The sequence below is a fragment of the Mytilus edulis genome, chromosome 9 (assembly GCF_963676685.1).
Source record: "Mytilus edulis chromosome 9, xbMytEdul2.2, whole genome shotgun sequence".
Lineage (NCBI taxonomy): Eukaryota > Metazoa > Mollusca > Bivalvia > Mytilida > Mytilidae > Mytilus > Mytilus edulis.
Window position 1 is genome coordinate 84704572 of NC_092352.1, and position 16620 is coordinate 84721191.

Sequence of the window (16620 nt, forward strand, 5' to 3'; positions counted from 1 at the left end):
CCTGTAAATAATTACGGCAGATCACTAATTCATTTTTCTTTTATGTCAATATTAATAGTCTGGTCAATGACGGGAACAGCATATCTTCACTCCACCTACCTCGCCTCAACACAAAACAATTTCTGTCTTTGTCCTAATGGAATATAAATAATTCATGGGACCTTAAATACGTATTTATTTTACTCACGGGGCTAGTAAGATATTTAACATAAAGGGCCATCCGGACTTAAAAAAAAATTAAAATAAATACCAGCCCAAATAATTTATGTCTTACAATAACATTCCATCAACACATAAAACGAACAGATATATTAAAATCCAACAAACAGTCGCCATCTATAGACAGAACACTAAAACTGATGGTAAGCGAAAATAAGATACAATATCAGAGTGTAGATGTGACAAAATGTCATATTATATTTGTTTGTTGTTTATATAGGTAATAGTCACATCTATAATGTAAAATACTAACGTATGTATTAATTGATTCAAGGTTTAAATACTAGTAACAGAAGAAATTCTACGGATGACAATCAAGGTTTAAATACTAGTAACAGAAGAAATTCTACGGATGACAATTCTACGGATGACAATTCTACGGATGACAATAACGATAGAACGCTTGCTTCAGACTTGAATGAAGTGTAAGTAAAAGATCAAAAGTTATGAATATTTCAAATGAAGGAAGAACATACAAAATGGAAATGGAAATTTTTTATTCAAAAGAAACTAACAACATTAAAAAAACAGGAATAAGAGAAACAGTATTGAATTTCCAAATATTACAGATGTTAACTTTTTGTATAACATATTTTAAAATGAAAACAGTGTTGGGCAATCTTTGAAATCCAACGTGTCTTGGGAAATGTGCGAAGGTTATGGTAAATGTTTTAAGGTTAGTGATCTGAACTAGGCATTGAAGCAACAGTATGATTTTAAACTATAAACAGCTAAAGCAACAATTTCCATTAAAAAAATTGAAGAATCGGATCTGCTCATAATTTATGAAGACTCTTTTTTATTACACCCAGCATAGCCTTCACTCTAAGTCAAATAAAATTAAAGATCAGATTAAATTATTCAAGCCTAACGCTAGTTCAAGAGAATAAACCACAATCGACACATTTACAACAAAGATTGCGTGAAGACGCCAAAACCAGTCCATAAAAAGTGTACCCTTGTCACATAACATAATAAATGCGTATTGACATATGTGTTGTTGCCCGGACATCAAGATTGGTAAGTTCATGTATCCAACTACTTGCAACGATTAAATCTATGAAATAGGGATAATGTTCGGTCATCGTTCGTATGTTTTGATGTAACCCCATTTAGTTCTTGTTTTACTTTTAAATAAGTGAAACACAATAACGGTTGTGTAAGGGTCATCTAATACCATATCAGAAAAAAGGGATCTCGTTGATAACTTCATTGATACAAATACTTAAAACGATATGAATATGCAATCTACATGGTATCACGAGTACTTTATTATACATCATTAAGGGCATTCGTTTTTATTTCAGTACTTCTATCATGTATATCATGGTTGGGATCATAGTTACACTGTCAATGGTAACTACTTGTATGATAATTTATTCTTGGAGACAAAACCGCAAAAACAAAAGAGAAGGAACAATAGGTATTTGTAATACATATCAATTTTATATAAATTGCATATAGTTTAAGAATAAAAACTTAGATTAAAGGAATCAGATTCAATAACTAGTATTTTTTTTTAAATAAATGGATCAGATTTAAATACTCGTATTTTTAAAATAAATTTAATTCAAGAAAAATATGAGGAAGATAAAAATGAATTTATTGTAAGAAGCATTATTTTATGATTGCTTATTTGCAATGTCTTTAAACATGCCATGCTTGATGAGTGTCGAATCATGAAAACATTGAAAACTTTTTCTTAAAACAGACATGCTGCCTGGATAATTTTTATGTTATTTATGTTATCAAAATACACTTTAGCCAGTCATGGGTTAATAGTTAGATATGATATGAATGACACTTGAAATAAAAAAGTATCGGTCATCCTACGATATATATAATTCAAGATAACAGGAAAAAAACTCCCTCAACAGGATATCAACATTTAACACTCGAGAGAATCATTAATGTATGAGTCAGTACTTCAATTTATTCGCAAAGCTTTATTTTACTGGCGCAAATATTTGTTTTTAAGAGCTCAACCACGTGTCGATAGGTAACCCTATTTGCATCAGTAAATTGAACGCTTTTCAAAGACAAATCTTCAAATACAATATGCAGTATATACTTATCTCTAAGGTCTTTAGTGGAGCTCTTAAAAACAAATATTTGCGCCAGTGACAACTCTACAACAAATTTATCTACCAGCAGTGATGGTGATACATGGCTGTGTACATTATGTATATACAACACGTCTAAACATCAACCCAACAATGTTAGATTTGTAAATAAGTTTTAATCTAGCGTCGTACTACAGTACATGTTATATAAGGTATGAAGATGTTATTTTTATATAAATATGTATTAAACGTCTGAATAGTAGTCAACGATTTTCCCCACGAGGTAGCTGGATCGATACGAGTAACGATACATGTACACAATAAATAAATTATATAAACATATAAAAAAGTGTACACAACATATAAAAATACAAGAAAGGTAACTATAAATGTAATTATTTATAAATATTTCGGATAACAGATATTCTTCTTCAGTCAGATTCTGGTGTTAAATGAATCATCTTTATGTCTTCTTAGATTAAACAGTTACAATCTTGAAATTTATACAATAAAAGTCAAACCGAACATCAGTTAAGACGCTTACACCATTCTAAAAATTTGTTAAACATGACATAGGTTATATGGCTTATTACAACAGAGAGTTCGAATATATCATTGTATTTGCTTTAAGGTAGATTCATGGTATACCGCCATCTTGAATTGTACAATCACAGTACAAAATCGGTCTAGTTATTTGCCCAAATCAGCAAATTTGGAAACACATTTGCAATTTAATGGTTAGACTGTTTATTTATATAAAGAAAACTTGTTAATTTATTTTATTATTCAAAATATTTTAACAAATATCAACCTTTTTGGTTTTTAAAATCATTTTTTTCAAATGAGCCACTTAAGGGGAGGTAACTCTTTTAGTACAAAATTTATACTGGGCTAATACGGATTTTTTTTATTTTTACTTGTGGCAAGAAAACAAGTTCGGTGACACCATGTTTTCTTTTTATTTTCTTAAAAGATATTATGAAACCTATCTTCTCACAATTTATTTCAAAATTCTATCTCAAGGAATTTTTTTTTTGCACTCTTATGTGTTTTTTCATGAACAAACTAACCAAATTTAGGCAATTTTCAACGACTCATAGCTTGAAAAATAGCACGGTGACCCATACTTTTTATTATAGTTTTGAAAAAAGCATAGTAAAATCTTCATTTTGGCAAATTATAAGAAAATTCTGTCTCAAAAAACATTTACTTATGATCTACCTTAAATACAAATAATAATGTGCGATATGAACTAGCACAATTCTAAAACTTTAACGGGAACGGCAATTATGATGGTACAAGAATGATTATGTTAATAAAATAACCAAATAGACAGCACTGAACGATCTAAATTTATAAACATTTCAAATTGACAGAGCAAAGTAGCTACACCAGAGTGGGTGCAGTCCTAACCTGTACAGCAAGTTAACTTGATAACCAGTCATTTGGACTGGTCAAAGTTAACCTATGACCGGATTTAGGACCGATCTGACCAGTCATAGGACCAAAATCTAGTTAACTTGAAAAGCGGACTTGGTCCTAGGACTGTTTTTATGTCTGCCAAAAAGTTAACTTCGAACCAGGTCCGCTATTGATATAAGTTAACTTCGAACAAGTCCTGCCGTAAAGTTAACAAAACAGTCCTGCCGTCAAGTTAACTTCGAAACCAGACAGTCCTGCCACAAAGTTAACATAAGTTAACTTTGCTTTGACAAATCCGATCGAAACCAGACATGTTCCCAAATTGACTTTTGACTGGTCTGCTCAACACTAAGTTAACTTGTAACCAGGACCGCTCTACGTCGATTTTTTAAAAATATGTTTTAATAATTTTGTTTCGCAGTATAAATTTAACATCGACAATAAAGTAAAATTAATACTTCCGTTATATGAACAGGATTTAATACAAATATTTAAAAATAAAGTACGCATAAAACGTTGCTTGTAACACAAATTTATCTGTGATCTGCCAATCTATAAAATAAAATGATCTTGGTTACCATGATAACGGGCACTGAATATATATTCCAATACCTATCAAATTCAACCATATTTGCACTTATTTATATGTATATCTATGAAAGGACGTATTTCAGATGTTAGTTATACGTCCTTGTTAGTTGTATGTCCTTGATCTATGTAGCCACATTCAGCAATATTTTAATTTCGATAACGATAACATTTCATAAGCAGACATGTCCCCAAGTCTGGTCAATAGCAGACTTGTCCACAGGTCTGGTCAGAAGCAGACCTGTCCACAGGTCTGGTCAGGAGCAGACCTGTCCACAGGTCTGGTCTGGGGCAGACCTGTCCTCAGGACTGGTCAAAAGCAGACTTGTCCACAGGTCTGGTCTGGAGCAGACCCGTCGATAGGTCTGCTGCAGTCATAAAAAAGCGGACCGTAGGTCTGGTCCACCGTAGACGAAGTTAACTTGCTGGTCTGCTTAAAAATTCTCAAGTTAACTTAAAAAGCAGTCAACAAGTTAACTCTAAGTTAACTTTTGTCAAGGTTAGGACCGCACCCATCTGTATTTGAACATCGCGAGCGAACAAACGGCCGTTAAAATGTAATAATACGTTTTGACTAAGTACAACTAGAAGAACGTGGCTTTGTACTTTTACGTCCCTGAAAAAATTAGCAATTTAAATTGGTATCTTTATCAAATTTATTTAATAGATGAAAAAGGTCAGGAAATAGAAACAGAGACTGTAATAATAAGTGATATAACCTAAATGTGAAGCACTACACGGAGTCGAACTACATCTTTTCATTTATACTATTTGGTGCCAAAGATTTTTAATTTCTTATCCAAAATCTTTCCCGAGCGAGTCTAGCCTCCTTAGACCAAGCATAGTTGTGGTCAAGATTTAAATGGTCAGCCGATTGAGATCTGCTTTAGTGTGGCCAGAGGATCTCAAATGTCGACTGAGAGGGAGGTCTGGCTTGCATTAGTAGTCGCTACGATTGCCGTTCATTCGTTTGGTAAACGGCTGTTCTGACTCGCCAAAAGACTGTTTACCACATTTACACTGTAAGAGACACACAACATTTGACGTCTTGCAATTAATATTGCAATATATGGTGTATTCTGTACCAGTGGAGTGACTGTTAAAAGTCTAGGTATCCAGTATTTGTTTGCAAGTCAGACATCGTTTGTTTCCGCAACCCTTGTAAGAGCCCACAGACGAAGAGCCTGCTTGAGAGGACAAATCAGCTCTCACCAGCAAGTCTATGTTCCCATTGCTGTTCCATTAACCTGGAGGAAGTTTTCACCATTGAATGTGAAGTTATTGCATTTTAACACCAAAGTAAGAAGCTGGAAGAAACATTCAGTTGGTGGATGTAAGGTGTTACGAGAGTTCCAGACTTTAAAGATGTTAAAATCTTTATAAGAAATTAGACCCTGACCCCACCCCTCAGTTCATCTTGACAAGAAATTAGACTCGGACCCCATCCTCAATTCAACCAAGATGTCACCACAAACCTGAATAACAAGTTTGAACAGGGAGATATTGATGATACATTTAAATATCTAAAACCTGAAAAATCAAAGCCCGGGCGCTTCTATCATCTGCCCAAAATACATAAGGTCAATATACAAACAATGCACCAATAGCATTCCCCGCCAACTATATTGCAAAAAACCGTCCACAAGAACTACGCGGCACCTTAAACATCGGGGCTAAAAAAGAAAAGACATTTATAAAGGGTTTTCTCGTGCTAACAACATCAGCCGAGATGAGCTTTTACAGTATTAAGACAAAAAGGTAAACAAGAGGGTGCCTTTTGTGTTGACTTACCATAAAACATTTGACAACTTATCTCATCTCATCCGCGAAAATTGGAGACAAATTGAAAAACATCCTAAACTATCCAAGATCTTTCCCAAGCCATTGTACTGGTTTTCCGTAGGCCCAAAAGCCTTAAAGATTTGCTGGTGAGAGCTGATTTATCCTCTCAAGCAGGCTCTTCATCTGTTGGCTTTTGCAAGGGTTGCGGAAACAAAAGATGTCTGACTTGCAAACAAATACTGGATACCCAGACTTTTAACAGTGTTTCTATTTTTTAACCTTTCATCACAGAAAACCATGCAAAATTTAAAAAATCGTCCAGGAGGGTGGTTAAAACTTTTCCAGTTAATGAAGTTTTTTCATATCCTAGGTTCAATGGAAACCAGAAAATATATTTTAGACTTCTCAGAATTGTGTCTATTTTTAGTAACAAGCGAATTTGCATAATTGGATAAAATTAGTCAAAAATTCCTTCAAATATATGTTTATTTTAAAGTACTTTAAAAGTCACCAAATTAATTCTTTTGGGTTGGTAGCCATTTATATTGTGGAAATATATTTAAAAGATGGTAAACTATGCATTCATAAAGCATTTTCTATTTTTTTTGGACACTTAAAGGGTGCTCTCTTTAATGCCTTATTTTGTATATGTCAATTACTAGCCAAGTTATTATAAGCAGTTTCATTCCCCTATCTAATGCACATCTTTTCCAAACACATCAATTTTAGCTAAAGGGGAATTCATGTATCAAAGTAAGACATCAGGTCACTGGTTTTCGAAAAGGTAAAGATAGAAATACATGAAATCAATTTCGTTCAACAAATTTTTATTCGATTAAAAAAATATAAAAAATCCTACCATGGCAAATTAGTAAAAATATCCTTATTTTCTTCTTTAAAACCCCACATTTTTTACTAAACCAATTTTGGGTATATATTGAACAAAATATGATGTTATTATCATTTTAAATGTTCACTTTTGATTATTTTAAAGATTTTATTAATTTAAAATACTTTTCAAATGCATAGCATCTGAATAAATAAGATATTGTAACTTTCACTGAATAATTGTTATCATGAGTTATCTCCCATTATATTGTTCTCCACACCGCTATGAAGAAGGTCACTGCTCAGATGCAGACTTCCCTGAAAATAGCTAGGAGCCTTTGTGTGTTAGTAGGACCTTACCTAAGCTCTTTGAGTGACATAAAGATACATCTCACTTTGTATTGATGTCAACGTTGCAATATGTAGAGACAAGTCAGCTTAGTACTTCACCCCGACAATGTCCTGTCACTGACATTGACAGACAGCTGAGTGTCAGATAATGAGAGATTACAGAAAAGTAGAGCTGACATCGAGAGATTATGAGGCTAAGTGGAGAAGGCATTTACTTTGCTGTTGCTATTATTACCACAACGAACGTCAAGTTTAAAGCAGGTTTTGAACTTCCGTATAGAAAACTGAGCAGATGCAAACAGCATGTACAGCAGGTAAATAATAATATATAACATATAACAAATGAATCACTGTGCATATCTAATATAAAGAACTAAAGAAGGCTCTGCCAATACATACCAATCATAGCCAGGGGGTTCCAGGGATTTGAGGGAAAGTCACCCTAACCCCATCCTCCGGGATGACTAGTCCGAGATTACTCTGACGTCCAACGGATGTTTGCCAGACAGGCTAGGGCCGTGGGAGCAGGTAAATAATAATATATCCACAACCCCAGCTTGTCTGGCAAAACAGCCGTTGGACGTCAGAGTTATATCGGACTACTGGATGACTATCGCAAGTCCATGTAACCTCCCCTTGTGAATTCCTGGCTATGGCCGGGGCCTGTGATGAAATATCTATAGTATTAACTTCAACTGTAATCATTATACAGTTTGGGATTCCAAGTCCAGAGTCTCTGACAAACCAAATTTAGAAAATATATCCCAGGGTGGTATTTCCTGGGTAACAATCACCAGGGACAGTCCTTATCGTTCGTATGAACTGGGAATAAATTTAACAGAAACAGTGGTTGTCATTGGTTCTTGTTGTCAATATATATCATGTATATACAACATGTATTGGTTGTTTTGATAGGAAAATATGCTGTTAGTTTTCTCAGTTGACATCAATTCTTCATGTCGAGGATTTTGTTATAACCAACTATTCTGTATGAGTTTGGGTTTTTCTAATTGTTGAAGGCCAAATGGTTGCCAAACTGCTTACATGCACTTCATTTGAACTTTGGTGGATAGTTGTCTCATTGGCAATTATACCACATCTCCTTATTTTTTTATAACGATCTGCTAATAATCCCTCGTTTTCAATTGTCAAAATTTACACTTTTTGTTTAAAAAATTACCAATCATTTAAAAAAAAAAATTCTTCTTAACCATGTTAACTGAGATTTACTTTAGTTATGCGACTTGGGCCCGGTTGTTCAACTTGTCGTTAACTTAACGTAAGCGTTAAATTTAACGTGTCGTTAAATACTCTAACGTATCGTTACTTAACCCATGGTTAAAATGGTGTTGTTCAACTTGGTTTAACGCCGTCGTTAGTTAACGATGACGTTAAATAATTTAACCACTCGTTAAATATTTAACTAAAGTTTAGAGATTATTCTCTTTACCCACAATGCATTGGTTTGTTAATATTTACTTCAACATGGCTGACAAGTCTTCTGCTAAAACACAAAGGGACAGAAAACCTAACTTCACCCAAGAAGAAGTAAATGTAATTCAAGATCAAGTGCAAAAGAATTACAAAGTGATTAATGAAAAGTTTGGGGATGGTATAACCAATTCCAGAAAGATTGCTGTCTGGAGCAGGATTTCCATCTTGGTCAGTGCTCTGGGTGTTGCCAACAGGTCTCCCAAAGACTGTAAAGACAAGTGGGCTAACACCAAGAAGGTGGCCAAGAAGGTTTTTAACAACCGTAACAAGGAGCAGAGGGCTACTGGTGGTGGTCCACAGCCAAAAAAACTGAGTCTGGCCATTGAAAGAACAATAGACCTTTGTAAAGACTCAGCTTCTTTCAAAGGTCTTGAAGGAGTTGAAAGTGTACTTGGTATGTATCAGTAACTAATCTATACTCTTTTGTGAATATGTTAAAATAATAAATCTGTAAATGCTATTAATTATTCTCTCCGATTTCATGCAACTTTGTGTTAAAAAAAATCGCCGATTATTTATACCATGTCATCAAAATTTGACAGGCATTTAGCTGATTTATTAATCTTTAATAATGTGTAAGCTTAGTATTTAAATGGCATTCGGCTATATTCAGTTTTACTCAGTGAATAATAAGTATTTCAATTCATTTGGTCAATTATTTATGTCGTCTGCATTCTAGTATTTACGTCCTAAATATTAACCTTGAAAGACGCTCAGCATGCTAATGAACATATTTGTTTTTGAGCCTTATTACCTCATGACACACATTTTTCTAGCGATGGATGATTTCAAATAATGATAGTTTGGAACAATACATGTTCAGTTCAAATTTTTTGTTTATCCACGAAAGAACCTCCTTGCTGTTATTTCCCTTTGATTTGTAGCCGACAGGACGATTTCTCGGACCCTGGCTAACCCGTACCTTAAATTCGATTTTAACAATTTTAATAATCATCTTTTGTTGATCGTTCAAGATTTGGAAAATAAATATATATAGATGGTGTTAAACTTTGTGGGATATGAGTGAAAAAAATGTGGATAAAAAGGGGGAGGGCTATACAGTGAGAAATGTATGCACAGAAGTGCCACTGGAATAGGTCCTTTTTATTTTGTCCAATATACCGAAGGGGACGCAATATCAACACTGTAAAATGTAGATGGGCCAGCAATTTTCATTTAACAATAAGCAATGTGAAGATTATTTTTTGACAGCGAGTGAGATTGCGAGTTTAAATCCAGCATGGGCAGGTGCCCTCTAATCATTGATGATAATTGACTAAGGATTGGATACCCTACCTAATGTCGGGTGTTTACTCCAGCTTCATCCATCAATAAAAACTGACTTCAACGAAATAGCACGATTGTGCTGAAAGCAGCGTTAAACACCAATATTCATTATTCATCAAAACCAATAGATTTGCTAGAAAATTATTTAAAATTGTGCAATACTGCCTTACAATTGAACAGAAGTTGTCTTATGATATATAGTTTTGTTACTGACCGTCTCGTTTTGGTTGTCATTGATGCATATGGTTTGTCAGGCTAGGTCAATGAAAGCAGAGAAAGAATGTCTGACAAAAAAACTCTCTTTAAGTAAGAAAATTTAACAATAGACACACTTCTATTCATCATCATGATAATTATAAAAATAACAATCTCCTTATTATATTTTCTAGATGACAACTCAGCAGCATTGCCAGAGGAGAGTGCAAGTAATTCCCAGGACCTGTTTGATACCCCTCCAAGACAACCACTTTCCCAATCTGGATCTGAATCCATTCTTCAGCCATTACCACTAATATCGCTTCTACCGGCTGTAAATATCCAGGTGCCACGCCCAGTGGCTGCAGTAGTTGAGCTGGGGACTCTAACAGCACAGAAAGCAGAAAATCCAAAGAAAAGGAAAGCAACTGCTGATGATGTTTATGGGCTTCAGGTAAAATTTCACATTTGCATTTATTTTAGAAATAATCCAAAATAATAAAAATCGATTAACATATTATTGTCTTATAATGAATGGCTCGGTGTTAGTTTGAAGACTGTCATTATACTCGGGAAAATAAAAAGGTAAAATTCAATTATCAACACCAAGAAAAGTTGACTTTTTGGGTCCCCATCGATTAGTTTGTATCATACAGATACAGATCCAGGGGACTAGGGGCTCGGTCAATGCCCTCCCCTTTGTGGTCAGTCAGTACCCGCTTACAAAAAGTTCTGGATCTACCACTGGTATAGGCAATGATGTGAGACCGTGTATCGATCTTAAATTACACAAAATCAACATCTTTATGAAAATCTTCTAATATGAATATTTAAAATTTATGGTCTTCCAGCTGCTGGCCAAAGCATAGGTCCAACAGGTCATACACTTTATCTGGAAATCTCAATTTCATTCAATACTTCTGTAAATTCCACAAGAGTTGTAAGGTATACAGACACATATAAAGATATATGTTAAAATAATCATATGGATCTACATGTATCATTTTTATTTCAGGTACTGTATTTGAAGGGTGAAATGGAAAAGCAGACAAAAGAGATGAAGAAATTAGACCTTCAGATAGAGTTGCTAGAATTAATGAAACAAGACAAAGAGAATACTCCACTAACATTTTCTCAACTTTTAATGAATTAAAATATTTATTTTTCTTATCAATTAACAATTCTTTGCCAGACAGTTTTCACTTGACCTCGACCTCATTTAATGGCTCAGTGAACAAGGTTAAGTTTTGGTGGTCAAGTCCATATCTCAGATACTATCAGCAATAGTTCTAGTATGTTGGGTGCATGGAAAGACTGTAAGGTGTTCATGTACAACTGGCAGGTGTCATTTGACTTTGTCCTCATTTTCATGGTTCATTGGTCGATGTTTAGTCTTCTTGGTTAATGTTAAGTTTTTGTGACAGTTGTAATATAGCTTTATTATGTAAATCAATCGTATCTGATTTTATGCCCTTTATGGGCCCTGTAATTTTGGAAATAAAAATATTCTATTCTATTCTATTCTATATTAAGGACTATCCACATAACATCAATGATTAATAAAGAAGGCTAGATATTTTAGCGTGTGTACTCTTGTTTTAATTCTGGCTATGCATTTATTTGGTATGTTTATATTCGTTCATATCGTTTGCTTTACATCCAGTGGCAAATATTTCATGCATGTTCATGATGAGAACAAATTAACAAAGAGTACAATATGTATAATCAGACCCCTCACACGATTTTGTTATATGCATGGCGTTACACTTATCCATAACAACGCAATCAGATTATACATCCCCTTTCCAACCAGATGTGCCGGCATTTTTACACACCCAACAGTCTATGGAAGACCCACTTTGCGACAAGGGTTTCACTGATTGGACGAACAAATTCCAAAGGATGACCTAAAATGTATACCTTAATCAAGCCTTGGGGTAAAATGTCATTCAGTGTACAATTAACAATGAGATGATGTTTAAAATAGCGTGACGACTGACACTTCGTAGTGCCAATAACTCATTACCGCAAGTGTATTTATGAACTCATTATTTGCTAAGCCTTCAATTCACTGACATGTCGAATGCATGTGTTTTGAGAAAAAATAACTTGTATTATTTATCACAATTTTATATTGGATGAAAAAATAAAGACTCTTGTGTATTAAACATGTATTTCAGTTGAAGAAAACTCTTGCGATATGCTCTCTAATGTGTCTACCATCCTGTTCTCCTTCAAAATTCGGAACTTGCACTGGCTGGTCTTGCTGAACATGTACACCACAAACATCTTCCAAAGGTTCATTCCTTGTTAAAGCTATGTTATGTAGAACAGCACAAGCACCAAACACTCGACAGACTTTTTCTGGTTTCATTCTGACCTGAAATTTAATTTCATAATTATGGGCAGGAAAATATCTTTCAATTTAAAAAAAAACTGTTTCAGAAGTGTATTCCCATCTACAATATTGTCTCCTGGAAAATTACCCATGCAGATATCCACTTTAACAAAAAATACCATGTTAATGATTATTTGCACGGCATTCTAAAAAAACCAATACCGATAGCTACTTAAATAACAGGTTCACTATAATCCCTATTAACTGCGGCTCTTTCTGTAACAATTGTCTCTAGTTTTTCAGAGCTTCCATTTAATTTTTATGGGGATAGTGTCGCTTGTATGAAATTTAAAAAGTCAGGACAAGAGTTTGAGTAAAAAAGAGGCAGGATGACAATTTATGTATGAAAGTGTGAAAAATAAAAAGGCATTTTTCATACTAGCCCCCCCTCAAACAATAAATGGTAGCTCCTTAATTAGTATCCTTTTAATAATTAGTTTCTTTTTTTGTGTCCCTTTTTACTCAATATATTTTTTTCTTCATGGCTGAAGTTTTTTTGGCATTTTTTGTATGAAACTGCTGAGGTTAATTAGGAGATAACTGTATCGTATTTTAAGCTCCGACGGCATCAATTGGGGATTTGATGGTCGCAAATTAAGTTTACTGGCGACGCGTTAGCGGAGACAGTAAACGGGTATTTGCGACCATCAAATCCCAAATTGATGCCGTCGGAGCTTAAAATACAATATTGTTATCTCCATTCTAATGAAACTGACAGAAAACAACGTTAAAACATGTATTTAAAATCTGTCATATGCCGTCTGCGCTTGCGCGTACGTCCCATAGCATCAATTGTCAATTGATGCCATGTAAGAAAGTGACGTTATCCAATCAAAATGAACGTTACAAACGTTGTTGCATTAGAATTAACCATTTAAGCTATGCATCACTATATAGGATTATCTCATTGTTGAAGGCGGTACAGTTACCTATCGATGTTAACTTCCAAGAAATTTGGTCTCTAGTTTGGAGTATTCTCATTGGCAATCACACTACTTTTTTGTTATCATATTTTAAAGTATTCTATAATTATTTTTACCTCAGAGTGTAAAACATGAAATCTTCTCTTTAAGATTCCAAAAGCCCTTTCAATAATAGATCTTGTACTGGAGTGTGCTCTATTAAATCTTTGCTGGTGTCTTTCTCTGGGATTTAGATAGGGTGTCATGAGAAAAGGGCGACATGCATACCCGCTGTCTCCTAGTATCAAACCGTCTGCAAGTCCTCTGTTGTTTGTCTCCAGGTAGTGACATAGGTTTGATGTGTTGAAGATGTGGGAATCATGGGTTGACCCTGGCCAGTTAGCAGATATATTGGTAAATTTCCCTGAAAAAATATTAAACTAATTTAATTCTATGAAGAGTACTAAATAATGTTACAGTTAACTGCAGCTTGAACTGTTGAATAAAGGTCACTCAGTCTATTGCTGCTTGTGACAAATAAGAGGGGGTATAGGAACTTTATCGGGACTCCAGTTAATAATCATATTTTTTTTTCAATTAAAAAGTGTAACTCAATTAGAACTAGTCTTATTTTCATTGAGGCTCATTGAGGCCCTAAAAAAATGCATACAGATGATTGAAACTATTAGTATACTCAATAATTTTATTATTTATGAATGTTCAAAATCGTTTTCAGTGAAAAAAATATGTGTTTCCTTCAGTATAAAAAGGGGGGGATCCGGATCCAGAAATCCTGGGCTTAAAAACACAAAATCCCGAGATCCAGAAATTCGAAAAAAGAATTCCCGGATCCTGAAAGGGTCATTCCCGAAATCCCGAAAGGGTGTCATTCCTGAAATCTCGAGCTTAAAAACACCTGATCCCATACAGAAAAATACAACAGTAATATTTATGCTTTCCTTCATCCACATTGTAAAGATTAGAAATAGCACATATAAATAAGTGGAACGTATAACCACACTGTTTGGAGTCACAGGTGCGCGGTCTTATTGGAAAAGATAGCACACAATGACCCGATCGTCGATCAATCACTTGTAATATTTGGGTCGTATAAGATCGAGGGCCGAATTGTTGGCTTACTGACGAGAAAGTTTAAGAGAGACAATAACAAAGGTAAACAAATAAACAGACGAAGAGGAGATCAGACACATAAGATTAACAAATTAAATAAGTACCTTCGTAATCACACACAGCCTGCACGTTCACACTATGGAACCCCTTTCTGTTGACAAAAGCTGCCTCGTTCTCTGATGGCCCTTGTATCTTGATGTGTGTGCAATCAATGCATCCCAAAACATTTGGGAAGTTCATTTGTCTGTGGAAACCACACTTCATCCTGTTTTTAGAATTGATGTCTTTTGGCCACTGGATGAAGTTGTCTTTCACATCAAGTAAAGCATTGGTAACATCATTCACTGCTCTAGATACAGTTGCTTTGTCGTAGCCCATTGTATCTCCAATTACTTGTAAAAATGACCCAGAGGCATAAAACCTCAAGGCTATGCATACTTGTTGCTCCACTGTTAGAGCAGTTTCCTTTGCTGTAGATCTTCTCAATTTATCTCCCACAATATTACATATGTAGGCTATAGAGTCTCTTCCAAATCTATATCTTATCCTCATTTCATTGTCAGTCAAATTGTTTAGATGTGAAACCATTCCTCTGAAGATTCTCTCTTTTCTTTGCCTAGGTACCATTAACAGAGCAGCCATTTTATCAATTAAAACGCTTCGTTAAGTATTTAACGAAGGTCTATAGCAGCGTTAGATTTTATAGAAGTTATCGACAGTTTAACGTTGCGTTAAATCTAACGTAGAGATGAACAACAGGATTAACCATACGTTAAATTTTAACGAAGCGTTAGCATATTTTAACGACAGCGTTAGACTTAACGACAAGTTGAACAACCGGCCCTTGATGTTTAGTACATTTGTACTAATTACGCTATCATTTTATATTGATTTTTTTTTAAATTGAACTGAGGCTTACTCTGTCTGTCTGTCCTACAGTTCGAGAAATCAGTTTTCTACCCTTTTTTTTCGGCTTAAAAATATTGATTTGATATTTGGTATCTATTTTCATCATGACAAGTTAGAGATCAAATTAGAATTTTGTTCTGAATCGATGATTTTGTCCAGAGTTATGGTCATTAGAGTAGACTAAAATTAAAATATTCAGGTTTCCGCACAATATTTATTCTTTTTTGAAAATATTGCTTTTATAATTGGTTTATAGTGTTTCCATGAGAAGTTAGAGATCAAATTAGAATTTTGTTATGGTCTGATAATATTGTGCCGAGTAATGGTCCTTGTACTTAGAAAATTCAATCAGATAATCAGTTTTCAACCTTTTTTGGGATAATTGTTACAACATATGTAGTTTTATAATGACAGGTTGCAGATCAAGTACAAATCTTATTCCGGTCTGATTCACTCAAACATTTCAAATAATCAGTTTCCACAACTTTTTTTTATTATGCTTGTAGATATTGACTTGATATTTATTATATTACATCTTGCAAGTTAAATTAAGTATAGAATTTTGTTCCAGTATAATGAAATTTTAACCAAGAGGGGACTATGTATATGTCTTGATTGAAAAATAAGTAAAAGTAAATTAAAATTTAAATTAACCAATTATGTTTACATTACAATGTTAACCATGCAGGCGAAATCTAAATTGTTCTCAGGGCTGGAATACATGTATTTTTAAGGTTGAAATTTGGAAATCTAATTATTTAAAGTTAACATGTTAGTTTGTACAAACATTTACATGTTTAGTTACATCATTGTTTTGTTCACATCATGCACAGGAGTAAAAGGAGATGTGGATTATATGTTAATAGGGCAGCAACCCAACATTATTGTTGATTGTATTAAAATTGTTTTAATTTATATATAAGATGTTGTTTCTTTCTGTCAAAATTTGGTTTCTGTTCAAAAGGGTTATATTTGTATATTTTAACAATGTAATGTTTTCATGTTACAGGTCGTCCAGGACATTCAGTGAGCGCATACTTCTGATGCTATT

General features: G+C 34.1%; 4 protein-coding genes across 7 annotated transcripts in view; 2 read left to right on the forward strand and 2 right to left on the reverse strand.

The window, feature by feature from the left end:
- LOC139489226 (BAI1-associated protein 3-like) overlaps positions 1–16620 on the reverse strand; it is a 248385-nt gene that overhangs the window by 75144 nt on the left and 156621 nt on the right. The window lies entirely within an intron of this gene.
- LOC139489225 (uncharacterized) overlaps positions 1–16620 on the forward strand; it is a 47947-nt gene that overhangs the window by 22873 nt on the left and 8454 nt on the right. The window contains exons 7-8 of the mRNA XM_071275441.1: positions 494–644; positions 1527–1642. Of these exons, the coding sequence (XP_071131542.1) occupies positions 494–644; positions 1527–1642 (267 nt within the window). The remainder of the gene's footprint in view (positions 1–493; positions 645–1526; positions 1643–16620) is intronic.
- Positions 8505–11399, forward strand: LOC139489223 (uncharacterized). The gene is made up of 3 exons (XM_071275439.1): positions 8505–9141; positions 10424–10683; positions 11245–11399. The coding sequence occupies exons 1-3, from the start codon at positions 8709–8711 to the stop codon at positions 11380–11382; spliced, it is 831 nt and encodes a 276-aa protein (XP_071131540.1). The 5' UTR covers positions 8505–8708; the 3' UTR covers positions 11383–11399.
- LOC139489224 (putative nuclease HARBI1) lies at positions 12344–15514 on the reverse strand. The gene is made up of 3 exons (XM_071275440.1): positions 14765–15514; positions 13667–13953; positions 12344–12609 (listed from the first exon to the last, which is right to left on the reverse strand). The coding sequence occupies exons 1-3, from the start codon at positions 15300–15302 to the stop codon at positions 12406–12408; spliced, it is 1029 nt and encodes a 342-aa protein (XP_071131541.1). The 5' UTR covers positions 15303–15514; the 3' UTR covers positions 12344–12405.

Bases quoted from the DNA above. Each gene is read 5' to 3' on its own strand.
- LOC139489223 (XM_071275439.1), top strand. From the start codon at position 8,709: ATGCATTGGTTTGTTAATATTTACTTCAACATGGCTGACAAGTCTTCT. The intron at 9,142-10,423 runs GTATGTATCAGT...TATATTTTCTAG, and splicing joins AGGAGTTGAAAGTGTACTTG to ATGACAACTCAGCAGCATTG. The intron at 10,684-11,244 runs GTAAAATTTCAC...TTTTTATTTCAG, and splicing joins ATGATGTTTATGGGCTTCAG to GTACTGTATTTGAAGGGTGA.
- LOC139489224 (XM_071275440.1), bottom strand. From the start codon at position 15,302: ATGGCTGCTCTGTTAATGGTACCTAGGCAAAGAAAAGAGAGAATCTTC. The intron at 13,954-14,764 runs GTACTTATTTAA...ATATTTTTTCAG, and splicing joins GGCTGTGTGTGATTACGAAG to GGAAATTTACCAATATATCT. The intron at 12,610-13,666 runs GTAAAAATAATT...ATTAAATTTCAG, and splicing joins TTCATGTTTTACACTCTGAG to GTCAGAATGAAACCAGAAAA.